This window comes from Lissotriton helveticus, chromosome 5_1, assembly GCF_964261635.1.
Source record: "Lissotriton helveticus chromosome 5_1, aLisHel1.1, whole genome shotgun sequence".
Lineage (NCBI taxonomy): Eukaryota > Metazoa > Chordata > Amphibia > Caudata > Salamandridae > Lissotriton > Lissotriton helveticus.
The window spans coordinates 959,799,685-959,827,194 of NC_136065.1; the positions used below are offsets into that span (position 1 = coordinate 959,799,685).

The window sequence follows — 27,510 nt, forward strand, 5'->3', positions numbered from 1 at the left end:
TACAATAAGTGATTTTAGGTAGGAAGGATTACTTGTTGAGATTAAGGGTTGCATGTTTGGTCAAAACCAAAGTGGATGATGGATGGAGTGCTGAACATTGAAAGCACTCAACCCCAATCAACTGTTCTGGGTTTAATCCATCATCATTCTTTCGCTCACTACGCCACCCCAGTTCAGACATGGCCATATGCAAATCAGTCTGACCCTGTGCCTCATGGGAACAGTCCAGCCTGAACTGCCAAGCCATGTCTTCCCTGGACCGGAAACAAGCATTCTGGGACCGGTTTCTGGCTAATCAGCCAACATCAGCCAGGCTAGCTTGAATCCAGTGGCAAAGTGAGCAAGGGACCCACGTCTGGGCATAACCTGCAAACTTAGGGCGAACAAAACGAAACCAAAGGGGATGATGGACGGAGTGTTGGACATTGCAGGCACTCACCCCCAGTCAACTGATCTGGGTTTAATCCATCATCATTCTTTAGCTCACTCAGCCATCCCAGTTCAGACATGGCCATATGCAAATCAGTCTGACCCTGTGCCTCATGGAAACAGTCCAACCCGAACTGCCAAGCCATGTCTTCCCTGGATCGGAAACAAGCATCTTGGGACCGGTTTCTGGCTAATCATCTATCATCAGCCAGGCTAGCTTTAATCCAGTGGCAAAGTGAGCAAGGGACCCACATCTGGGCATACCCTGCCAACTTAGGGCGAACAAGGCAAAACCCAAGGGGATGATGGACGGAGTGTTGGACATTGCAGGCACTCACCCCCAGTCAACTGATCTGGGTTTAATCCATCATCATTCTTTAGCTCACTCCGTCACCCCAGTTCAGACATGGGCATATGCAAATCAGTCTGACCATGTGCCTCATGGGAACAGTCCAGCCCGAGCTGCCACGCCATGTCTTCCCTGGACCGTAACCAAGCATCCTGGGACCGGTTTCTGGCTAATCAGCCATCATCAGCCAGGCTAGGTTGAATCCAGTGGCAAAGTGAGCAAGAGACCCAGGTCTGGGTATACCCTGCCAGCATAGGGGGAACAAAGCAAAACCAAAGGGGATGATAGAAGGAGTGTTGAACATTGCAAGCACGCACCCCAGTCAACTGATCTGGGTTTAATCCATCATCATCATTCTTTAGCTCACTCTGCCACCCCAGTTCAGACAAGCCATGTCTTTCCCGGATCGGAACCAAGCATCTTGGGACCGGTTTCTGGCTAATCAGCAGTAATCAGCCAGGGTAACTTGAATCCAGTGGCAAAGTGAGCAAGGTACCCACGTCTGGGCATACCCTGCCAACTTAGGGCAAACAAAGCAAAACCAATGAGGATGATGGACGGAGTATTTAAGATTGCAAGCACTCACCCCCAGTGAACTGATCTGGGATTAATCCATCATCATTCTTTAGCTTACTCCGCCACCCGAGTTCAGACATGGCCATATGCAAATCAGTCTGACCATGTGCCTCATGGGAACAGTCTTGCCCGAACTGCCAAGCCATGTCTTCCCTGGACCGGAACCAAGCATCCTGGGACCGGTTTCTGGCTAATCAGCCATCATCAACCAGGCTACCTTGAATCCAGTGGCAAAGTGAGCAAGGGACCCACGTCTGGGCATATCCTGCCAACTTAGGGCGAACAAAGCAAAACCAAAGAGGATGATAGACGAAGTGTTGAACATTGCAAGCACTCACCCCCAGTCAACTGATCTGGGTTGAATTCATCATCATTCTTTAGCTCACTCTGCCAACCCAGTTCAGACATGGCCATATGCAAATCAGTCTGACCCTGTGCCTCATGGGAACAGTCCAGCCCAAACTGCCAAGCCATGTCTTTCCTGGACCGGAACCAAGCATCCTGGGTCCGGTTTCTGGCTAATCAGCCGTCATCAGCCAGGCTAGCTAGAATCCAGTGGCAAAGTGAGCAAGGGACCCACGTCTGGGCATACCCTGCCAACTTAGGACGAACAAAGCAATACGAAAGGGGATGATGGACGGAGTGTTGAACATTGCAAGTACTCACCCCCAGTTAACTGATCTGGGTTTAATCCATCCTCATTCTTTAGCTCACTCCGCCACCCCATTTCAGACATGGCCATATGCAAATCAGTCTGACCCTGTGCCTGTGGTTCTGTAATTCTCAAACCTGACTCCATTTTAGTCTTGCCCTCACGTAGGCCTGTGAAGTAGGCCCAACGAACAAGCGGTCTGCCCTTCTGAGTTCGTGCATATATTAACTTGGGTTTTTCTGACTGTGAATGAACTGCAGAGAGAGTAACCCTTTTCACCTGAAACTGACCTTTTGCAAAACCAGTTTCACTAGCTGATCGTTGTCTGAAATTGGCAATCACTGTTCAGGACCTCGTTAACCTTTAGTTTCCTTGCACATATCTTATCCTAAACAATATCTAAATTGTTTCTTTCCTTACGACTTTCTTTTCTAAACATGGGTTTTTGCCATGTGTCGTGACTGCCATCTGGTGTTGCCTTTTACTAGGCCTCAGAAGTTAGTCTGCGAGCAAAGCAGTCTGACCTTTTTTGGGTCATATATAAATTAACTAAGGTTTTGTTCGTGCACTGGAGTATATTTCAGAAGCTGGCCTTTCACCTGGAATTGACCATGCCAAGCCAATTTCCCTGCAAGATCGTTATCTACTTTCCCAATCACCATTCAAGACATTTGTTAACTTTTAAGTTTCTTTACGTTTCTGTTATCTTGCACATTATCTGAAACTACTTTTCTTTACTGTTTCTTCATTTCATGGGTTACGCTTTTAATTAAGGGTTTGTTCGGCCCTTCCAGATTATTATTTAGATATGCCTAAATATTAACTTGTGGGTTGGGACACTGTAAAATGAGCTTTACTATATGATGCTGTGTGATGTCATGTATTTTCTATTGGTTGAATTTTGGTACAGGGGCGTGCATTTTAAATGTACCTTTTTGTATATAAATAGGGATGTCTCGCCTTAGTAAAATTGAGCAGTTTCTTGAGTTGTACACCGTGTTGTGTTACTGGGATTTCTGCTACTAGCTGCAGCTAATAAATTTGATCTCTGACGCCACCTAGAAGTATTCCGTGTCTCTGTATACCAAGGCAAGGGAACCCAGAGGACTTTGGGCGTGTCCCTGGTGCCGCTGGGTACTTGAAAACCCAGTTCTTCAGTTGGCGCGGCCAACGTGGGACGACTTCAGTGGTACCGGTCCAAGCCCAAAGATTGCGAGGAGCCACGTGTGGAAATTCTGGAGGAGGGCCCCCACTTTATCGACTCCTGCATGTCGACGTGGACCAAAGGTCTTTTCTGCGAGGCTTCCCGCTTTCCAACGGCTACGAAGGACTGCTGCCCTGACTGTCGCCTTGTCTTGGACCCTCCAATTGATGTTTGTAAAGCGAGACGATAGACGGTCTTCTGGTGGCGTGACAGATATTTGGTTAAGTATAAGTGGGTCGCTCCCACGACTTTGTTTGTTTTCTTGGTTTTAATTTGGTTGCTGCAGTACCCAAAGCCGAAGGGCTTGTATATTTACGAGTGTATCATTTTTTTGATTCCCTTTGAAGTTTGAAACCAGACTAGTGAGCAAGATGCCTGGTCTTAGTAAATTTGGTAATTGGTTTGTTTGTGGTAGTAACAGGGATTCCCGATTGGAGGATTCATGTCCGATACCTCCGGTTGGCAATCCGACTTATGACCTCTATTCAAAACACGGAGTGGGCCCTATTACTTATAATGAAGTATGGGTCCACTACACTAAAAAGGATGGTGTTTTGCAATGGCCCCCACATGGTAGTTTTGAAACAGAGATTTTAGACAATCTAGAAGTTAAGCTATTTAAGAAGAAAGCCCGGCCGGCAATGTTTGACTCTTTCCGCCTTTGGCGTAAGGAAGCCAAACAGAGAGAAATTAAACAAGGAAAGAGAGATAGGAAAGATAAGAATATGTCAGTACTACAAGCTGCTAGACAGTTTAAGGAAGATGGAGAAGAGCGTGCGAGTGAAGTTTTAGATAGACAGCGTTGCATGGCCATAGATAAATGTTATCCGGCCTTGCCGTCTTCTCCTCCGAAAGTGATGGAAGACCCTGAAAAAGATCCTTTGATCTCTCATTTACTGAGATTGCCTCCTCCCTATGTGCAGGGTGCTACTGCGCCTCCACTACCCCTGGTTGTTCCACCCTTTGTTGTTCAACCTCCTGCTGTTGTTCAGCCACCCAGTGCTCCACAGATGGTTTTGTCTTCTCCTGCGCAACCCATTCTAGGGTCGCCAGCCTTGCTATCAGCTTTGCCTCAAACTCCTTTTCCTTCTGCTTCTGCATCTTCGATTTCTACTGTTCTTGTCCCTACACCTTCCTTGCCTCAGAATACTTATTCTCCTGTTCTTATGTCTACTTCTTCCCCTTCTGCTCGAAAACGAATGACCGAGACTGTTGTTAATTTGTTGTCACCATTGTTTGGGTCACTGAATATGACCCCTGTTTGAGCGTAAGCAGAGTCGTAGTCAGCTTCCTAGTTCTGAAGAACGGACAGTGTTGGATTTGTTGGCTCGTAGGTGGATTTTAAATGCTCCGAGGTATGATTTGCCAGCAGTTATGGATGTTTTCTTTCAGTGGGAACCGCCTAAGCCAAGGTATGTTTTTGATGTAATGTGTACTTTTCTGCGTCAGGAATGGGAAGATAATGAGTTGAGTCCGATTCCGCAGGATGTGCTCGATGTTCAGTCAGATTTTGCTAAAGGGATTATAGTGGAATCTGATGTTACAGATGCCGTAGAGACGATACTTGCTTTCAGATCTAGGCTTTCTCCTCAGACATTGTATGAACCTGATTCTTCTGTTAGGAGGAAAGTGAAACAGTATCCTATGAGAGAAGTTCCCCCTGTATGGTTAGAAGCAGTTCAGGCTAATGTAAATTTGGGTTTTCAGGCCGATCCGGCTCATACATGTCCCTTGGAAGAGAGCAGAGGTCTTGGCTCTTAAGCAGACCTTACCTGACCCTTGTAAGAATCCTGCTGGTTATTACAAGGAGTTGTCCCAGACAGTTGAAGCGTGTATTATGAATTTAGCTGACATCGATATGTTGATGGGTAATGTAGACCCTCAACCCTTGTGGGCGAAGATTCGTCATGAGAATCATGCTGCCGAATTAGGTGATACCTGGGCGAATATTGTTGCTGCAGATGTAGACAGGAGGGAGGTGCTAAACCTGAACCTTTAGTTTCAGAATTACCAGGTAGAATTATTAATCTGATGAAAACGGTGATGCCCGCTTTACGAGTGAATTGGGATAAGTTAGCAGCATGTAAGCAGAAGAAAGACGAGAGTGTATCTGATTTCTTCACTAGGTTTGAAGAGACGTTTATTGATCATAGTGGTCAGGATATGAGTACGGAAGGTGGTCAAAGGTTGTTTGTGGATAAATTTGTCTTTAATTTGCTTCCCGAACTTTCTAATAAGTTAAAGGACTCTGAGAGTTCATGGGCTGTCTCTTCGTCAGCCCAGATATTGGCTACTGCACAATATTACGAGAATAGGGATAAAGATGAGAAGGATAAAGTGGAGAAGAAAACGAAAGAGTTAAAGACGAAAGTTTTTTTGCAGCAAGCTTATCCGCCTCGTCAGAATCAGCCTCAGTTTCAGCAACCTCCACAATTTTAGAGATTGTTACAGAAGCCTGAGCCTTATGTTCAGCGATTCTTTCCTGGCCCTAATCAGTGTGCTTATTGCAGAGAGGAAGGTCATTACAAGAATAGTTGCCCGGCTTTGTTACAGCGTGCGAATGGTGTATCTGGTCAGAGAGGTCGTGGTAGTTTTCAGCAAGCTCCTAGGGGTAGGGGACGTGGTGTGATCCCGCAGAATGAGCGTTCCTCTTCCCTACAGAATTCTGCGACTTATTTTCACAGACAGAATGTTCCGAGTGGTCAGTCTGCCCAGTATTATGTTGAGGATTACTATGTCGAAGGTGAGAGTTCTGGTTATAATGATAAATAGGACAGCCAAGGACAAAGTGAGGGAGTAGTGTCAGTTCCAGTAGACCAGAGTGGACCTTATGTTGAAGTGATTACATCAGGTGTGGTAGAACCTTTTCTTTTGGATACTGGTGCGATGAAGAGTTATATTATGCACTCTAAACTTCCTGGCGCACCTTTGTTTGGCTTGACCAATGTTTCAGTAGGATTTTCAGGCGCCCCAGTTCGTAATCCGGTTTCTAGCCCTTTGTCCCTTACCATTGGCCCTTGTGAATTGGAAGCTCCACTTATTTTAACGACTGGTTGTGGTGAGAATCTGTTGGGTTTGGACTTGCTGAAAAGATTATATGCGACATTGCATTGTTCTCCTTCAGGAGTACAACTTACCCTTGGTAAGAAAGTGATTTCCCCAATGTATTTGTCTAAGGATTGTTTGCCACTGGAATTGCGTTCGCTTCCTGATACACTTTGAGCTACAGGTCCAAATGATGTTGGTCTTTTGCAGATTCCTCCTTATGTTGTCACCCTTAAGTCAAATGCTAGGCTACCTCGTATTCCCCAATACAAGATCTCGAGTGATGGTGAGAGAGCTCTTTTAGCGATTGTTTATGATCTGGTTGAGAAGGGTGTAGTTGAGGAAACGAGAGGTAATGTTTGTAACAGTCCTGTTTTGCCTGTCCTTAAACGTACTGATGCTTCTCAGCCACCTGTGTACAGGTTTGCGATCGACCTTCGAGAGGTCAATAAGATAGTAGTGCCACAGTTTCCTGTGGTACCTGATATCACTGCTTTGTTGACTTTGATTCCTGCTTCGGCAGATTGGTTTTCTGTCATCGATTTGAAGAATGCTTTCTTCAGTATTCCTTTTGCTGAGGAGAGTAGGGATATTTTTGGCTTCTCATTAGGAGGCCGAAGCTTTCGGTTTAAGAGAGCTCCCCAAGGTTATTGTGAAAGTCCCTCCATCTATAGTCAAGCATTGAAAACTCAGCTTGACGGTTTTGTGTTACCTGTTGGTGCTACTCTTATTCAGTACGTCGATGATTTGTTGATTACTGCTGATGATGAAAAGATTTGTAAAGAGGCTACTCTTTCTTTGTTGCGGTATTTGTCTGACCTTCATCATAAATTGTCACCTTCAAAGTTGCAATATTGTCGCCAAGAAGTGACCTACTTAGGTCATCTCTTGTCGAAGGAGGGAAGGAGATTGACCACAGAATGTATTCAAGCAATTGCGAAAATGAATGTACCATCCACACAGAGAGAAGTGCGTGCCTTTTTAGGTATCACTTCGTATTGTAGGCAATGGATCCCCAATTTTTCCTTGTTAGCGAAACCACTGTTGGCATTGACTCTGAAAGATACTCCGCATCCTCTTCCTTGGTCTGACGAATGTCAGAAAAGTTTTTCTAAACTACGCGATGCATTGTGTTCGGCTCCTGTGTTGGGTACTCCAGACAATAGTAAGCCTTTCACGTTGTACGTGCACGAGAGAGAAGGTTGTGCGTTGTCAGTGTTGACACAACCATTTGGGGATAAGCAGCGTCCATGCGCGTATTTTTTAGCAACGTTAGACCCAGTTGCTAAGGCGTTGCCGAGTTGTCTGAGAGCTACAGCTGCAGCGGCTGTTTCTATCCGACAGTCTGCTGGTTTGGTATTGGACAATACGTTGATTGTGATGGTCCCACATGCAGTGGATACCTTATTAAACAGGACTAAGACACAGCACCTTACTAGTGCACGTCTGTCAGGTTACGAGTTGACATTGTTGGCTAGTCATGTTCACATTAAACGATGTAATGTGCTGAATCCAGCTACATTATTGCCGATCTCTACAGAGACGGATGTGCAAGAACAGCATGATTGTTTTCTTCGTACAGAGGAAGAAACGAAAGCTAGAGTTGACCTAAGGGATACTCCCCTTACGGATATTGATGGTACCCTATGGGTAGATGGTTCGTGGTTTAAGCTTCCGAATGGTGAAACGACTGCAGCGTATGCTATTACAACTTTACATACAGTTGTTGAGACAGCACGCATACCACAGAATTCTGCCCAAGCAGCAGAGTTGATTGCACTGACTAGAGCGTGCATGTTGTCAGAAGGAAAACGAGTGAATGTTTACACCGATAGCCAGTATGCGTTTGGAGTTGCCCATAGTTTTGGGCGTTTGTGGAGAGAGCGTGGGTTCCTTACTTCGCATGGGACAAAAATACAGCATGGGCAGTTGGTGAATGAACTTTTGGAATCTCTCACTCTCCCAAAGCAGATTGCAATTATGAAGTGTAGTGCGCATAAGAAAGTTGTGGACGATGTTGGTCGAGGGAATGCGTTTGCGGATGAAGTTGCGAAGGAAACGGCGAAAGACATGATGAGCCGTATGTATGTTGCAGGCCCAGCTAATTGGGTTATGGCTGGTGGAATGTGTGAAGACACAATAGAAAGTGTGAAAATGATTCAGGCTGAAGCGACTGAGAAAGAAGTGAGTGTTTGGAGAGAGACTACAGGTATGTTGGATCCTACAGGTTGTTGGATTGAGTTGTCAGAGCACCAGCGATGGTTGTTACCAGATGCGTATGTGCTTCCAGTTGTTACGATGGCTCATGGATTGGCTCACATTAGTTCAAAAGGGATATGCAAGTTGTTGGCTCCGGTATGGCAGAATAGTGGAATTCCCAAATGTGCAGAGAATCTGGTCAAGAATTGTATGGTGTGTTTGATGCATAATCCTGGCAAGGGAACTTCAACTCCTGCAGGTCATTTTGCTCCTCCAACGTATCCGTTCGAGGTTCTACAAATAGATTATATACACATGGAAAGATGTAATAACTTGAAGTATGTCCTTGTGGTTGTTTGTGCCTTTTCCAGATGGATAGAGGCCTACCCCCTAAAGGATAATACTGCCTTGTCTACTGCCAAGGTTTTGCTTAAAGAATTTTTCCCTAGGTAGGGAATGCCACGGATTGTATGGTCTGACAATGGAAGTGAGTTTGTGGGTCAGATAATGAAGAAAGTGTGTGCGGGCTTGGGCATCAAGCAGAAATTTCATGCTGCGAATCACCCACAGTCAGCGGGTTTGGTTGAGGGTTATAATGGGACATTGAAGCTTAAGTTAGCGAAAGTGCAAGCAAGCACTGGCCTTACATGGCCCGATGCTTTGCCGTTGGCTCTTATGTCAACAAGGACAACAGTGCATTCTCGTGTGGGACTTAGCCCATATGAGATTGTGTTTGGGCGTCCTGCCAACGTTTGGGGTGTCCCTAGACCGAAGGAATATAGCGACATCAAACATCCTATGCTAATTGACTACTTGCACGATTTGACTATTAAACTGCGTGTCCTTCATCAACAGGTCCACAACCAGCTCCCATCAGCATCTGTGGACCCAGGCCATACCCTCAATCCAGGACAATGGGTGCTCGTGCGTAACTTCCAACGAACAAAGAACCTACAGCCTCGTTGGACTGGTCCCCACAAAATTCTTTTGGCTACTCGGACTGCTGTTAAGGTGTTTGGAAAAAAGAATTAGGTGCACGCTGCCCATACGAAGCGCGTACCCCTGCCTTTGCCGTACGACACTTGGGTTAGAGAGGGTGTGGGAGATTTTGAAGGAGAACGTGTCCCTAGGTGTGTCCCTGAACTGGAAAATGACAATGTGTTGCAAGAAGCTGTTCCTCCACATTTGAGATTGGACACTCCCGAACCTGAACTTTTGTTTACGGACCAAACTGTGCCGACTAAATTACGTTACAACCTCCAATCTCGGAATAAATAAAGAGACTTTGAACATTATTTTTTTCCACACTGAGATCAAAAAGAGACAATTTCGTCGAGTATTTTGCATTTGACTTTTGTTTTTCTGTTTCTCTTGCTTTTTCTGAAACTGTATTATGGTTTTCTGTTAAATTTTTGATTGGTTACCATTTGCCAGTTGCAGGGTCACGTAGGAGTACCAACGGTTCAGTTTGTGACCTGAGTAGTGGCAATAGGTCTGCAGGACTTGCGGTGTCCCTACGACCTGCTAATAATCACAGCTGAAGTACTCTGTCAAGATTGCGTGAGCAACATTAGAAAATGAAGATTGTATTGAGGAATGACGATAAAAGGCAAGAGATGAAAAACCGATATTATAGAATGTTGTTCTCCAAGTGTGGTATAGCTTTATCTATTTTAATACTTTTATGTATTCTATTAGCTACTATATTCTGGTTTGCTCCTTCTACACAATTGACATCTGCACCAACTTCTCAACCTATGCTTTCCTTTACTACTGTTTCTTCGCACCAATTTCATACTTTGCCTGAACACGAACAGATAAGGAGATCAGAGTTTGTCAACAATTCATTTATTCAGCTGTTGCATCAGCATCAGTTAGTAGTCAATACCACTAATTGTTGGGTGTGTGATCTTATGCCTCATACAACAGATAGAGGCATGCCATATTTGGTTTTGCCCTTTAGTTTTAATGGTTCTGCATGGGCTTTCCAGACTATGGTTATCTATGCCAATGAGGTATATCCTTTACGTTCCATGAAAGACAATCCGAGCAATAGTGCCTTGATAAAGGGAATAGCCGATATGATCAGAGATATTGATGCGTACAAGGCTATCCCTAAGGATGAGGTGCTGCCTTACATTGGTTGGAATGTGACTGGATACAGTGCTAAGTTGACAGAGAAGGAGAGACGAAAAAGGTCTCCTCCTATTTGGATTGTGCCACATCGAGGTCAATTGTGCTTACAGGGTAATGGTCAGAATCCGAGAGCTCAGTTAGGTAAAGGTGTTTGTGATCACACCTATGTTTATGCATCCAGAACTTCTCCACCGTTTGTGCCAGCTAAAGGTACATATTTTGTTTGTCACGACAGAGCCCACACTTGGTTGCCACCTGATTTTTCAGGAACGTGTGATGTGGCGTTTCTGCTTCCCCCGACATATACTGCCTCCTCAGACTATCATAGAACAAGATATGGTAGAGGTGTCTTCGATCAGGAAGATACTGCTGCACAGGAAGTAGGAGACTTCTTTAAGGGTTTCCTGCCCTTTTGGGGTCCTATGATTAATAGTAGGCATATTCGACAGCTTGTCCGCGTAGTTGAAGCTACCATTAACGAAACAGCTGGAGCGTTGAGCAATATTACAGCGGAGCTTCAAGCGGACCGCCTTATGACTTTGCAGAACCGTATGGTTTTAGATATTATACTTGCAGATCGAGGAGGAGTATGCAAATTGATCGGATCCAGTTGCTGTATATACATACCAGATAATGCCCGACAGTGTACCAGGCCATCTCTAGATTGCACAAGATCTCTGAGTCTATTCACGTAGACGAAGGAGATTGGTCATTGACAGGATGGTTTTGGGGACTACTGTCCACATGGGGATGGAAGATCTTGACGTTCCTTGGTATGGTTTTGGCTATTCTCTTCTCTTGTTGCCTTTGCATCCAGTGTGGTCCCGCCATTTGTAGTCTTTGTGCTACAATCTGTGTGAGAAGACCCGTCCCGAGAGAAGTGAAGGCTAATAAGAGGATGTTACAGCAACACCTTGATGACCTGATGAGAATAGATATAGACCTAGATTCAGATTGACATGAGTTTAGGTTATTGCCTACGTAATGGCAAAAGGAGGGTCTGTAGTTCTGTAATTCTCAAACCTGACTCCATTTTAGTCTTGCCCTCACGTAGGCCTGTGAAGTAGGCCCAATGAACAAGTGGTCTGCCCTTCTGAATTCGTGCATATATTAACTTGGGTTTTTCTGACTCTGAATGAACTGCAGAGAGAGTAACCCTTTTCACCTGAAACTGACCTTTTGCAAAACCAGTTTCACTAGCTGATCGTTGTCTGAAATTGGCAATCACTGTTCAGGACCTCGTTAACCTTTAGTTTCCTTGCACATATCTTATCCTAAACAATATCTAAATTGTTTCTTTCCTTACGACTTTCTTTTCTAAACATGGGTTTTTGCCATGTGTCGTGACTGCCATCTGGTGTTGCCTTTTACTAGGCCTCAGAAGTTAGTCTGCGAGCAAAGCAGTCTGACCTTTTTTGGGTCATATATAAATTAACTAAGGTTTTGTTCGTGCACTGGAGTTAATTTCAGAAGCTGGCCTTTCACCTGGAATTGACCCTGCCAAGCCAATTTCCCTGCAAGATCGTTATCTACTTTCCCAATCACCATTTAAGACATTTGTTAACTTTTAAGTTTCTTTACGTTTCTGTTATCTTGCACATTATCTGAAACTACTTTTCTTTACTGTTTCTTCATTTCATGGGTTACGCTTTCAATTAAGGGTTTGTTCGGCCCTTCCAGATTAATATTTAGATATGCCTAAATATTAACTTGTGGGTTGGGACACTGTAAAATGAGCTTTACTATATGATGCTGTGTGATGTCATGTATTTTCTATTGGTTGAATTTTGGTACAGGGGCGTACATTTTAAATGTACCTTTTTGTGTATAAATAGGGATGTCTTGCCTTAGTAAAATTGAGCAGTTTCTTGAGTTGTACACCGTGTTGTGTTACTGGGATTTCTGCTACTAGCTGCAGCTAATAAATTTGATCTCTGACACCACCTAGAAGTATTCCGTGTCTCTGTATACCAAGACAAGGGAACCCAGAGGACTTTGGGCGTGTCCCCGGCGCCGCTGGGTACTTGAAAACCCAGTTCTTCATGCCTCATGTGAACAGTCCAACCCAAACTGCCAAGCCATGATTTCCCTGGACCGGAAACAAGCATCCTGGGACCAATTTCTGGCTAATCAGCCGTCATCAGCCAGGCTAGCTTGAATCGAGTGGCAAAGTGAGCAAGGGACCCACGTCTGGGCATACCCTGCAAACTTAGGACGAACCAAGCAAAACCAAAGGAGATGATGGACGGAGTGTTGAACATTGCAAGCACTCACCCCAGTCAACTGATCTGGGTTTATCCTTTATCATTCTTTAGCTCACTCCGCCACCCCAGTTCAGACATGGCCATATGCAAATCAGTCTGACCCTGTGCCTCGTTGGAACAGTCCAGCCCGAACTGCCAAGCCATGGCTTCCCTGGACCAGAAACAAGCATACTGGGACCGGTTTCTGGCTAAATAGCCATCGTCAGCCAGGCTAGCTTGAATCCAGTGGCAAAGTGAGCAAGGGACCCACGACTGAGCATACCCTGCCAACTTAGGGCAAACAAAGCAAAACCAATGGGGATGATGGACGGAGTGTTGAACATTGCAAGTACTCATCCCCAGTTAACTGATCTGGGTCTAATCCATCATCATTCTTTAGCTCACTTCACCACCCCAGTTCAGACATGGCCATATGCAAATCAGTCTTCCTCTGTGCCTCATGGGAACAGTCCAGCCCGAACTGCCAAGCCATGTATTCCCTGGACCAGAAACAAGCATCCTGGGACCGGTTTCTGGCTAAATAGCCATCATCAGCCAGGCTAGCTTGAATCCAGTGGCAAAGTGAGCAAGGGACCCACGACTGAGCATACCCTGCCAACTTAGGGCAAACAAAGCAAAACCAATGGGGATGATGGACGGAGTGTTGAATATTGCAAGTACTCATCCCCAGTTAACTGATCTGGGTCTAATCCATCATCATTCTTTAGCTCACTTCGCCACCCCAGTTCAGACATGGCCATATGCAAATCAGTCTTCCTCTGTGCCTCATGCGAACAGTCCAGCCCGAACTGCCAAGCCATGTATTCCCTGGACCAGAAACAAGCATCTTGGGACCGGTTTCTGGCTAATCAGCCGTCATCAGCTAGGCTAGCTAGAATCCAGTGGCAACGTGAGTAAGGGACCTACGTCTTGGAATACCCAGCCAACTTAGGACGAACAAAGCTAAAACAAAGGGAAGATGGACGGAGTGCTGAACATTGCATGCACGCACCCCCAGTCAACTGATCTGGGTTTAATCCATCATCATCATTCTTTAGCTCACTCGCGCACCCCAGTTCAGACAAGCCATGTCTTTCCCGGAGTGGAACCAAGCATCCTGGGACCGGTTTCTGGCTAATCAGCCGTCATCAGCCAGGCTAGCTTGAATCCAGTGGCAAAGTGAGCAAGGGACCCACGTCTGGGAATACCCTGCCAACTTAGGGCGAACAAAGCAAAACCAAAGAGGATGATGGACGGAGTATTTAACATTGCAAGCACTCACCCCCAGTCAACTGATCTGGGTTTAATCCATCATCATTCTTTAGCTCACTTCGCCACGCGAGTTCAGACATGGCCATAAGCAAATCAGTCTGACCCTGTGCCTCATGGGAACAGTCCTGTCCGAACTACCAAGCCATGTCTTCCCTGGACCGGAACCAAGCATCCTGGGACCGGTTTCTGGCTAATCAGCCATCATCAGCCAGGCTAGCTTGAATCCAGTGGCAAAGTGAGCAAGGGACCCACGTTTGGATATACCCTGCCAACTTAGGGCGAACAAAGCAAAACCAAAGAGGATGATAGACGAAGTGCTGAACATTGCAAGCACTCACCCCCAGTCAACTGATCTGGGTTGAATTCATCTTCATTCTTTAGCTCACTCTGCCACACCAGTTCAGACATTGCCATATGCAAATCAGTCTGACCCTGTGCCTCATGGGAACAGTCCAGCCCGAACTGCCAAGCCATGTCTTCCCTGGACCGGAACCAAGCATCCTTGGACCCGTTTCTGGCTAATCAGCCGTTATCAGCCATGCTAGCTTGAACCCAGTGGCAAAGTGAGCAAGGGACCCATGTCTGGGCATACCCTGCCTACTTAGGGTGAACAAAGCAAAACCAAAGGCGAAGATGGATGGAGTGTTGAACACTGGAAGTACTCACCCCCAGTCAACTGATCTGGGTTTAATCAGGGTCAAGACTATTTTGCATATGGCTGGGTTCAAGGCGGAACAGCATGGTGAGCAAAAAAACAATGCATTTAGGCCCAGATCTCTGTACTGGGGTGAATTTAATGACATTGCTCCGCATTCTGTCCATCAACTGTTGTTTTTGCATTTGTCACCCACGTGGGAAGGGTATGCCAAGACGTGGGTCCTGTACTCGCCATGCCACTGGAATTAAGCTATCCTGGCTGAAGAGGGGTGAAACCCCAAAACCGGTCCTAGGATGCTTGTTTTCAGTCCAGGGAGGACCTGGCTTAGCAGTTCGGGCTGGACTGTTCTCATGAGGCACAGGGTCAAGACTGATTTGCATATGGCTGGGTTCAAACTGGAACGGCATGGTGAGCAAAAAAACGATGGATTTAAGCCCAGATCTCTGTACTGGGTTGAATGTATGGCATTGCTCTGCATTCTGTCCATCAACTGTTGTTTCTGCATTTGCATGTTTGGTCAACCAATAGTCTTTTAAAGTATTAGTCTTTTAGGTATTTAGCTTCTGTACAATATATTTAGGTCAAGTCAAGTCAAAGTAAACTTTATTTAGCCAAAGGCCATAAAAACACCCAGAAAATGAAAAAAACATAGATTAAAAAATGTCATCCAGTACAAAATCATAAACAATATCGAATTTCTTGTTTTAGTTCAAAATAATTTTTATTAAATTTTTCAGCAAAACAAATAACAGAAATAGACAATACAAAAAATGTGAGCATGAGCAATAATACCTAAACAATTTATGAATACAAATTATCAGCAAAATATAATATGTAAATAAATTTCAATAATCGATAAAAAGGAAAAAAGAATAGTAGAAAGGGAAGGGAATGGGGGAGGGGAAGTAAGGGTACATAATATATAATCTATAAATAAGAGTTACTGAGAACATACAGATAATGTAAAATTATGATGTTAGACAAAATAAGGAGTAGAAAAAATACATTCATGATAACAAATATGTATCTATAGGTGACCAAAAGGATTGATAAAAATGAGAGTTATGATTAATCCCATGTAGGGATAATTGTGCACCTCTTCTTGTAAAAATGATCCAGAACCACCAAGCATGAACAGACAGAGATGGAGCATCTTTCCAACAAAAAGTGATAGATTTTAAAGCAGCCGAAATTAAGAAATTAAACAATTTTTCTTCTGAGTCATTGAGATGATGTGCAAGAGCAACCGATTTACAAGTTAATAGTTTATATGAAAGAACATCTTGAATAGGCAATATTTTTTGCATAATATCCCAAACCTCAGACCAAAATTTTGAAATTAAGGGGCAATCAAATAGCATATGCTGTAAAGACCCTGGGTGTAATTTGCAATGCCAACAAGTATCAGATTGTATTAATTTAGCACGGAATAGACGTAATGGGGTCCATAACGAATGGAATAGGATATAAGCATTGGTCTGATAGAGTGACACAGGTAGCCAACCAGAAATACACAATATCCAATTTCTAAATAGCAATTATGAATTAAATATTTAAAAAGGCCTAATCAGATGGACTAAGTCGTATCAGAAACATTGAAAAATAGCCCTTAAAATTCATATTTCTTCCTAATGCAGAACACTAATTTTATCAAATTTAAGACTTCAGAACAGAGTTCATTTGAGCCCAAAGATAGCATGAATATTAAACCATCCATGTACCGTCTCACGCTAGCCTTGCGCAACAACGACGCAAAAACAATGTCTTGGACCTTGATATAATGGGCAGAACAAAAATAAATGAACGGTGCTCTGAATCGAAACGTTGTCACACACAAAAGGATATATCCTACTGCCGTGCTCTCAGGTATAGAAAATCAAACTTAAAGTGCAAAGTTTAAACAAAGTCAGTCAGTGATGAGATGTAGGGGAACCACACCACCTCAAGTAAGGCTCTAAACCCCAAGTGTTTGAAAATGTTGCAAATTCTATGGCCCAATAATCTGTGGTTTGATCTCAATATTTGAGGTGTACTATTTCATTTTAAGGCACAGTACTGATTTGGGGGCATTATATCTACTAGATGCATAGTATTTCAGAAGTAAATCTCTATTTTTGTTGGGTTGTTTTATTAACAATAATACTTTTTATATATAACTACTTTGCTACTAACATTACTTTTGTGATAGCCATTACATGAGCTGTGGCTCTATGTTCCCAATAGGTATTGTGTAACTTCTAAATATATATGCATCTGGAGTTCCAGTTCAACACAGATGATTGAGCGCAAGAGGGCAACGAGATTTATGCACTGCTGAAACTTATGCCACAGATGAATTCACAAAGTCCAGGTAATTCGTAGCTGTCCAAAGGTTGTTGTGCCCGGTAATTTACCTGCACACAGGTGCCAGTTCAATAGAGAAAATTCCCATTATGAGTTCACCAAATATTGCCTTATATATTTAGGAATGCATGCTTCAAAGCGCACCGCTAGAGGCCATGAATAAAAGATATTTCGGGGAGATTTCCCTTAATACTACTGTAAAAGGTGTATGTCTGGCTTATTTGAAGACCCTCGTTCAATAACCCAGCTGTTTTGAAAAACCAACAATTTATGTAAGTTGGTACAAGCGGGCAGCACACTCATTCTGAAAATTATTCCAGCATCACTGCCCATTCAAATTTTGCTTTTCTAGTACAGCAGATTGCCCTACCTACAGTTATGCCCACAAGCTTAGTCGACTGCTGCATATATCATCATCCCTCTTCTCAACTTCACTACACAGGAACCCAAGCACACTCATACAAATGTGTTACAAATATGTGGCTGTATGAAACCAAGGTGATAATTCTAGGGCTCATAAGTGACAACAATAAACAATAGCTATGAAAGCCAATGAGGGTAGAGGGTGTGGTGTTTAGAATACAGCAAGTACTACCCAGTCCCTCTTAGCTCAAAAAGGAAATACTACAACACTATTTTACACATGTATGTTCTGAGCAAATGTCATATATTACTCAGTAACTAGGGGTATTAGAATTAATCGACCTAAACACAATAAAAAGATTTTTTAAAGCAATTCTCAATGTAATGGGATTAATTGCATGGGGAGGCAGTGTAACTCTTCATATTAGTGGAGGGATACAGCCTAATTTGCCCTCTCATAGGGCTCTTGTAGAGATCCTGTTTGGAAAAGATTTAAGGTTAGATATCAGGTAACTAAAGATTCCTTGCTTATTTGAATTTATTTTGTCTTTCTGTGATAACTCTGAATGTTCTCTCTTGAGAAAAGATGCTTGACCCATTTAGAAAGTTTCAAAAAATTGATTTTGGGTGATGCAGTCTCATATTTTCAAAAACTTGATTTAATCTTATGGTTCAACCTTGAGCATTTTATCACATGGACCAAAGCTACATGACAATAAATTTCAGAGTGTATTTTTCTTCTGGAGATATAGGATTGGAAGTTTTATTTGGCTCATCGAGGTCATGTGCTCTCTTTCAAAAGCATTCAGTTCGAGGATGCAATGTACTATCCAGGTGTGATTTTGCTGACAACAGCACAATCCACAAGTAGTATCCTTGAAGCTAGCCATTTAGATATACAAATGAGTGCTCCTGGATGCTTATCAATAGAGAAAGAAGTCAATTGCCCGTGTATAGATTTAACAATGTGTGTGACAGGGAAGTTCCTTGACTGACTTTCTTCTTCTGAAAGTCTGGGTTGTGATGCAGCCGGTGAAAGATGGTCGCATAGAAAAGGATTGGATGAGAAACTTCCAATCAGTGCAGGAAAATGCCTTTTAATCTCGTATGCTAACAAAGAATACCTGAACCGTACCAATTAATAACACATGAAACACCTTTCAAAGATTTAACATGGTGTATAAAGTTATCCCCAACCATCCATGATGCTGAGACGTTTGTCAATGGAAAACAAAGTACTAGTTCCAGTTCAACATGAAAGCATGACACATGACTGTAGCTTGCTTCAAATATTCTGTTCAATGATGATTTGACATGATTTGGCAGAGACACACTCAACACTTATTTACCCTTGAAAGAGACAAACAGTAATACTTGAATGGTTCTTCATGAAAGTTGTGCTTAATATCAGTTTCATTTTACAAGTAATAATAATAATATATAGCTTTATTCTATTTTAAATCAAAAAATCATAAAAGCGAACAGTACAAAACAGTGATAAATAAAACATACATACAATAGTACATAATATCTACATGTTAAAAACTTTTACCCAACCCGTGGGAATAAGTTACTTAATTGTAATGTACTATACACAGGTCAAGATTTGATCAATCAGCAATTAATAGAAGTTCCAGTACTTAGGACTATAGAGCAAGGATTTCTGGTGGTTATGAGTAGGAAAACTTCTGCCCATTAGCATGTTGGACCCTGACTTTAGACTGGATTTGGGGTACCACGACATTCTGGGGTAGAAATCGTGCAAGTCCCAGACGGAGATTGGGCTGTTTCCCACTTGAGGTGCGCAGGTACACAGGTACGGGACAATATTTCTCTGCCTGAATCTAACAAGTACTAGATCACCCACAATATCTTTTTGGAGAGAACCCAGCCAGCCCACCCTTCTAACACTCATTATTGTGCCCACAAGGTTGGGTGGCAAGGGTCTATTGGTGGTCAGCCAAAATTTGACCTTGTTCAGCAGGTCGTGTTGTCTCTCGATATTGCCTGGGGGAAGTTCTGGTACTCCTGCGAGGACGCAGACAAAAGGAGCTGCCTCCGGGGGGAGGTGGATGGGAGTAACCTTGTTATTGTGTGCACTAGGAGCAGCAGGTTGCGAGAGAGTAAGTGTAGAGGAGGGACTGCGAGGTATTAGGGCTGGTACATTGGAGGCTAGTGGTTGAGTTAAGTCTCTTATGACTTGCGTGGTTGGCTTTGGGTCTTTCGAGGCGGAAGGTGGATCAGGACATTTGGGTGTTACCGTACTTTTGTTAGCTGGCAAGGTGGACTTGGTGGACTTGATGGTTTCTTCCAGTCCCATCAGCCTATCCCCTAATGTGGTTATTTTGTCTAACAGTGGTGTTATGAGGGAGCTGACCAGGTGATCAATAAGGGATATTAGATCCTTTTGAAAAGAAGATGGTAGAACGACTAGTTTCTCAGCAGTCTCCGGAATCATGGATAGGTTGCTTGCAGGAAGTGTAGGGCTTAAGCACAATTTAGGTTGATTCCCCATGTTATTTGCCCCGTTACAATTCCTTATAGGGGATAAGGAGTCATGAATAGCGGGCCTTTGGATGTTTTGAATGTTATCTTCATTAGATAATGGGAGGGGTTGCAAAGAGCTGGCAGCCTCAGGTGATGCACAAAAGCTTTCAGTAAGGAACGGCGAATCCACAAGGACATGTGTGGTTTTGCATAGGAAGTTTAACTCTTCTAGCCACGGGGGCGCTTGGTCCACGATTACTGGTTGTAAGGTCTCAATGGGCATAGTGGTGTTATCCCCCTTGAAAGACATTTTGTGGTGTCAGTCCTAGGACAGAGGCAAAGTCAATAGATAATACGGTGAAATAAAACAGATGTGGTTTACCTCGTCTAATCCTGGACTCACAAATTCAAGGTGGGCGGCCCCGTCCCGTCCTCCTTAGGCCTCTGAGGGCCACAGAGGGCCCGCCCTTTGCCTGGGCTTAGCCCGGCGCGGTCCCGCGCGCGATCCCGCGACGCGGGGGCTGGAGTGCCTTTAATGCGCCTCCTGGCGCGAGATGTCCGTGTGCGGCGTGTCGCGCCGCTATGGTGCCTGGGTAGGGTAGTTCTTGGCGTCCGATTAGGGCCGGTTTGTTCCCCCTCGCTCGGCGGCCGCGGAGGAGACTTGCGGCGGCTGAGGGGGGGTATCGAGAGAGGATGTCCCCCACCGGGAAAAGCAACAGCAAGATTATGCCCCCAGAGGTTTGTGTTGTCCCCCGCTCCGCCGGGGCTGGAGTGCCTTTAATGCGCCTCCTGGCGGGAGATGTCCGTGTGCGGCGTGTCGCGCCGCTATGGCGCCTGGATAGGGTAGTTCTTGGCATCCGATTAGGGCCGGTTTGTTCCCCCTCGCTCGGCGGCCGCGGAGGAGACTTGCGGCGCCTGAGGGGGGGTATGGAGAGAGGATGTCCCCCACCGGGAAAAGCAACAGCAAGATTATGCCCCCACAGGTTTGTGTTGTCCCCCGCTCCGCCGGGGCTGGAGTGCCTTTAATGCGCCTCCTGGCGCGAGATGTCCAGGTGCGGCGTGTCGGGCCGCTATGGCGCCTGGGTAGGGTAGTTCTTGGCGTCCGATTAGGGCCGGTTTGCCCCCCCTCGCTGGGCGGCTGCGGAGGAGACTTGCGGTGGCTGAGGGGGGTATGGAGAGAGGATGTCCCCCACCGGGAAAAGCAACAGCAAGATTATGCCCCCACAGGTTTGTGTTGTCCCCCAAGTAATTACTTGAATATTTTTTCATGAGCTAGGGAAGCAGATTGGCCACAGTGAGGTGTTAATCAATGAATGCCAAACAGAAAGAGGAACTGGAAAGCATGTTATAATCACATCAGCGTACAAAAAGGCAGCAACACCAAAACTAATTTGCATTTTAAAACAATATCTGTACAAACCAATGGCCTTCAGGGTATTTATTCCTTGTCTGGATTAATCAGGAGGGTGAGTCCCTCCCTCTCACAAGAGGTGTAGTGAGAGCGCGCAATCCATAGACCATTGCGCATCTGTCACATTTAATAATTTGTATACCTTAGTGGCACCTGTTCAAAAGGACGCCAATGGCACACAATCACATCAGTGCCCTCTATGTTCTGTTCTCTCTCATAGTATTATGATTTTGCCCAGCATGCATGTCCCACATTTCACTACTTGTGTCTTCCTTTCATCATGTTAAATTAGTGTCTCTCTCTAGGATGCAGGTCACCACATGTCTCAACTTTCATACAGGTCCCCACATGTCTCAGCTTTCTTAGTTCAACTGAACAGATGCGTGCAGACATGTTTTAAACCTCCTACCAGGATAGATGCCTTAGAGCCCTCTTCAAACCTGACAGGACTGCTGCACTCCAACTATGTTCATCAGCTGCTTCTTCCATTTCAGAAGCCTAAGACACTGAAGTCATGGAAGCCTCTTCAGCCACTTTAGCTAAAATATATGGTGGTAGGGAAGATGCCAATGCACAACCTGATGGTTTGCAAGTGACAGAGATAAAAATCTGCATTGGTTTCAGAACACAGTTTTACATATGATTAGTTGCTTAAAAAGGAGAGGCCATATAGTTATAGCTTTGTACTGGCTGCTGGTTACTGAAACAATTTTCTGAAAGCTTGCCTATCTGTCCTTTGGGTGACATATTGAGATCATACCCTCCCACTTCACAGGGAGAATAGTGTTCTGTACCACCAAACTCAAACATACCGTCGTTGCATGCATATATGTTCCAGGTTTAAACTTGAACAGATGTAAATGCTTCCAGCACCAAGAGGCCTTCACATGGAGCAATCATTCTATTGACATCTGATTATCTGTATCCTTACTTGTTTTCTGAAAGACCTTAAAGTCCACCTGTTTTAGTTGGCTCTTGTACGATCAGCACAACCAAGTCTATTTAGGTAGTGGGTGTTTTCATAAAAGCTGCTGGCCAGTTAGTGGACACCCAGTTTGTCACTTTTAGTTTTGTGACGCTTAACAACCTTTACCATTGATATATCTAAGACTCTGGTATTTCAAGGTCAGAGCAAAGCAGAGTGGAGAAAGAAACCCTTACAGAGTACAAGAGAGTGGCAGACCTTCTGAAGCAGACCTAAGCAGCATCATAACATTATGCTTTCATGGATGTCCCCTGTTTCTCTGCAGTTAGATATCTTACAGGGGAGACCCTGTGTTAAACAGTTCATTGCTGGTCAAAGTAGGCTCTCCCTGAGGCTTAAGAGGGTGGGAAGCCAATAACATTTCCAAACTAGGAGACATAGTGACACAAAACACCATCTGCTCGTTTGTAGGCCTCCTGTCTGAGTTTTTACATACACAATCAACAGTTCTTCAGGTATCTCCAGCTGTGGTATGTCCTCTCCCCGTATTTAAAACCACGTGATGCTGTGCCAGAATTTCTTCTTCTCAAAGAAAGGTTGCTGATGGATGAGACGGGGAGACACAGATAGCACAGCTATACTGTTCACTTGTCAGCAACCCTCCAGACTACTTCACTGCACCACACGAGACGTGGGAGTCAGACATTGGCCCACTTGATGAGGGGTAGAGATACAACAGCTCAATAGCCAGATGGAAGTGACAATCACCGTCCTATTTTGACTGGTTCAATTCAAACATGTAATATCTGACACGAAAAAAACTCTGGTTGCTGTGTGCACGATTTCTACCCAAAATGCATAGGATGCAAAAAGTCAGAGAATGACTCCATCCACATTTTCTAGGTATGTCATGTGATACATTTGGTGCAGGGTAACCCAAAAAATGTCTCACACACACTGGGGAGATTTATATATAACTCACATAAGATGACCCTACTCAATGTCTTACACGAATTAGATCTGAAGAGATACACAAAAACACTCCTCTACATTGGTGTTATAATTGCAAAAAGGGATATCACACACGAATAGCCAACTGTGAACTCTCCTGACCTGGAAATCTGAGCTCATGGATTGGACCACTGGTTGGCACTTGATCTCCCAACATATAGAGCCTATGGCCACCCACAAAAGAACAAACATATGTGGGGGACCTGGGGAACCACAGGGGTATTGCACTGTGGGCAACTGAAGGGATGGATGAATGAAGTGGGGAAATGTCAGGGCATCAACAATGTCACTGCTTAATGGACACAAGTATTATCTTGTCAACGTAAATTCTGAAAGAAGATATGATTAAAATGCTGCCCGCCTCCCCAAAGTCTTGTTCTTTGGCGTTGTCATTAGTTCTTGGATTAAGCACTAATGCAGTGTTAGTGCTATATAGTAGTTGGGTTGGCCTTCAAGTGAGAAGGGCATCACTTTCCATCTAACTACCTCATATTTGCTCTTAAAACGCATTCAATGCATCTTAGACTTTTGTTAACCCAGTCCATACATATGTGAAGGCCGAGCTACTTCTGTTGTCTGATAGGGGGCACTGTATCCCCTGGTTACAATACATGAAGACAATATGTATCGTCTTGGGAAGACCATCTATTTTTCTCAATCCAACAGGTATATCAAAGGGGGAAAGATCAGGGCTGAAGAACTTGTTTTTGTCCCTGAAGCAACGGGAGAGGGAATCATCGGAGTTTACTATAATTAAGAGCAAGGAGTATGTTATGGTCAAAATCTCCCCTGGAGTAGAGCCATATTTGGACTTTACCTTACTTGCTGGATAGGTCCCTTCTGCCTAGATTCCATTTAGGAATGATAGATGGCAGCTTGGTCAATTTGACTGAGCCTCCATTCTCTTATGCCCTTGCGATGAAAGGTCTCTGCAAAGTTTGCTTCATTTTGTATTTTTTTGTGGTTTTTACTCTTATTTGACAAAACATGTTTCAATTCCTATCTAAATGGGTGTATATATATGATGTAATTAATGTAATTTAGCCCTAATATACTTGCAGAAGTTTGGCAATCACGAGATTTGTAATAATGTCTGTCTGCTTCTTGAAAATTCTCAGTGTGTAAAAAATGGGATGCCTTTTTAATCAGTTTAGACCAGTGAATTTAACACTGTTTTATAAGGCTGTACCTGTATATGTATGATGTTGATGCTTTTAAGAGTGTTTTATATTAAGTTTTGATGTCTATTTCGTATGCTTTTAACATTATTGAATAATGTTTGAATAAATAATAATACTACTACTGTGCTATGGCATTTGGCTTTCCACAAGTCAGTGCTACTAGAACAGGTAACATTTATGAGTGATTTACAATTAGTGAGACTGATGCAAAGGGAATCGCACCTATCGCATTCAGTGAATCTGGTCAACTTAATGAGGTGCTCTGATCAGAGAGAACAGTCTCCTAGTCTTCCTCACAGGAGTACTACTCCGAAATACTATTGCACAAGAGTGATCAGCACACACAGTTTTCTTGTTCGTAGACTTATAATGTGCATCATACTGTGACATGGGTTGCACAAACTTCATTCACGTATTCTTTTTTTTTTATAAAGTCTTTATTCAGGTCTTCTTAAAATCAGAATTTTTCAAATAGCCAACACGTTTCGTCTCTTCACAAGAGAATTCTTTAGGGCTTAATCTGTTGTTTAGAGGATGAAAACCTCAAAAACCATGTTCCTTCATGTCCTCCCAAAATACATATATGCGCACTGTGACACAATTCTCTAGTCACTGTATCAGTCTCTCCCTTATTTAGTTGGTTATCAGTCTCTCAAATGGGGTGTTCCAAAGCCTATGGGGCATCACAATTGTATTAACGGTCCAAATCAACTTGTGTATACAGCCAAATCAAAGATTTGCCTTTAGAGAGATCGATAACCAACAAAATAAGGGAGATGCTGATAGAGTGAACAGAGAATTGTGTCACAACACGCATATATTTATTTAGGGAGGACATGACTAATGTGAAGGAACATGTTTTTTGAGTTCTTCATCCTTTGGACGAGTGAAGCCCTGAAGAAGTCTCTTGTGAAGAGACAAAACTTGTTGGCTACTTGAAAAGTTCTGATTTTAAGAAGATTTGAATAAAGAAGTTTAAAAAAACCAAAGAATATTTGATTGAAGTTTGGCAACCTGTGTTGTATTATGATGCACATTATATGTCTATGAACAAGAAAATCGTGTGCGCTGATCACTCTTGTGTAAAGGTGATATTTATGTCAGCATTCCACGTAGTACTCATGTGGTGATGATCGGGGAAGCAGCTGTACTTTGCAAATACTTTAACAATTATATATCATACAACACTTCATTTGCTCCGCAAGAATATTTATCATTGTAAGTACACCAATCACATTTGCTTTACAATGAATCGAAAAGTACGTCCGACTCCCATTTCATTGTGTCCTCATGACTTCATGAAGCTATGTCCCACTTCTCCCTGACGTTACTTTACCTCCGGCCCATCAAGTGCAGTGCTTAAGTAAAATCCCACTGTGTTGCTTTTCAATCTAGCTGCTGGAAGCTTATCCTGAAAATAAATGTTTCCTGGAGTAAGAATGTTATTGCACTCGTGAGATCCTCCTACCTGCATGCCTGAGGATAGAAACAGTAATAAGCAAAGACCGTGCTCCGTAGGAAGTAGTGTTTTTTTTAAAGTACTTATCTAATGTTATACTTTCCAACTGCTATAAGGAGTGTCTTAAATGCACGCACCAGGAAATGTTTGTCAAATCCTGCCCAGTGTGTTTCATACTGCTGTATAGCATGTTTCACTGAAAGGGTGGCAGTGCTCGGCTGGTCTGACATAATGCTGTTTTTGCATATGTGCACGGATGTATGATGTGTGCTAATTTGTGACTAGATGTTAAGTAAATAAATTGATACTTGTATAGCGCACTACTCACCCGCAAGGGTCTCAAGGCGCTTGTACGAATACCGCTGTGGAACCCATCCTGGCTTTCCCTGTGAGGTGTCCACTCCTGGCCACCCCCAAGGTGGAGGCCAGGCATACTTAGCGTTGTGGGGTTCATTGTGGAGATTAAGCAAGCTATTACCCAGGGTTGCAGAGTGGGACTCCATGATTGGAATAGGCACTGAGGTGAGAATTATCAGGTCCGTGGAATTTTTGAGCCCAAGACCCGCCGAGGCGGGGAATTGAACCCTGGTCCCGGGCTAGACCTCTGCATCGGGGTCTGCCGCTCTAACCATTGAGCCACACTCAATGGTTACACATTAGCAAGATCAGGTCATACAAAAGTCAAACGTATTGGTTTTGCAAATCCTTGTTAATATAGTAATTACTACTAATATTATTTCAACGCGTTGAGAATAAAAAACAGTTACCAAAACGTTTGACAACTTAAGTAACTTTAAAATACTTTTCCCACCATGTCTCCAAAAACATCAAACCGCAGGCAGGTTTTGTGACGATCCTGCTTGCATCGTGTAACTAATACTCTTACCAAAGAAAGTGACGGCGAACCCCTCGAGCACGCAGGTCCAGGGGCCCAGGTAGAAGTAACCTTGCGAGTTTGTCAAGAAGCTGATACTGCCGCCGATGAGGGAGACGAGAAAGTCGGCCACCGACAGGTTGACTATGATGTAGTTGAGCGGCTGCCGCAGCTGCTTGAACCTGGCCGTCACCAGGATCACAATGAAGTTCTCCGAGAGCGAGAGCGCCGTGACCAGGAACATGAACGCCGCCAGAAACTTGAAGTTCCAGGGCTGCACCGTCTTCAGCGTCCGCTGGAAGGGGTCCCACGGCGTGGTGTCCTCCGTTGCCTCGGGGAGGAGAGATACATTCGCAAGTGCGTCAGCCATCGCTTGAGCGCCTTGAAGCGAAGGGGTCCTTGACTGGCGCGCCCCGTGTTAGTTCAGCATCTTGAGGTAGACTTTAGCAATTCGAATTCCCGCTAAAATCGCTTGCAAACACATGTTTTTCCCTCGTGAGCTTAGAAAGTTGTTTGTAGTTTTTGTCACGTTTATCGCACACGCGGCTCGCACCTTCCAGCGTCAGGACTCCCCCTCTCTCTTTCAAGGCGCTGCGGCCGCTGATCTCTGCCTGCAGGGACTCAGGACGGCGGGAGCCGCCAGCTTCCTCCTGATGCTTCCAGTGACGGCCAAGAGCAGTAAATAATTTGTCC

The 27,510-nt window shown here is 44.1% G+C and overlaps 1 protein-coding gene across 1 annotated transcript in view; it reads right to left on the bottom strand.

Annotated features, from left to right (window-relative positions):
* The window catches only part of LOC144752576 (opsin-VA-like), a 400,680-nt gene extending 373,493 nt beyond the window's left edge, over positions 1-27,187 (bottom strand). Inside the window, exon 1 of the mRNA XM_078640464.1 lies at positions 26,830-27,187. Coding sequence (XP_078496590.1) covers positions 26,830-27,187 — 358 coding nt within the window. The remainder of the gene's footprint in view (positions 1-26,829) is intronic.
* Positions 27,188-27,510: the final 323 nt, after the last annotated feature.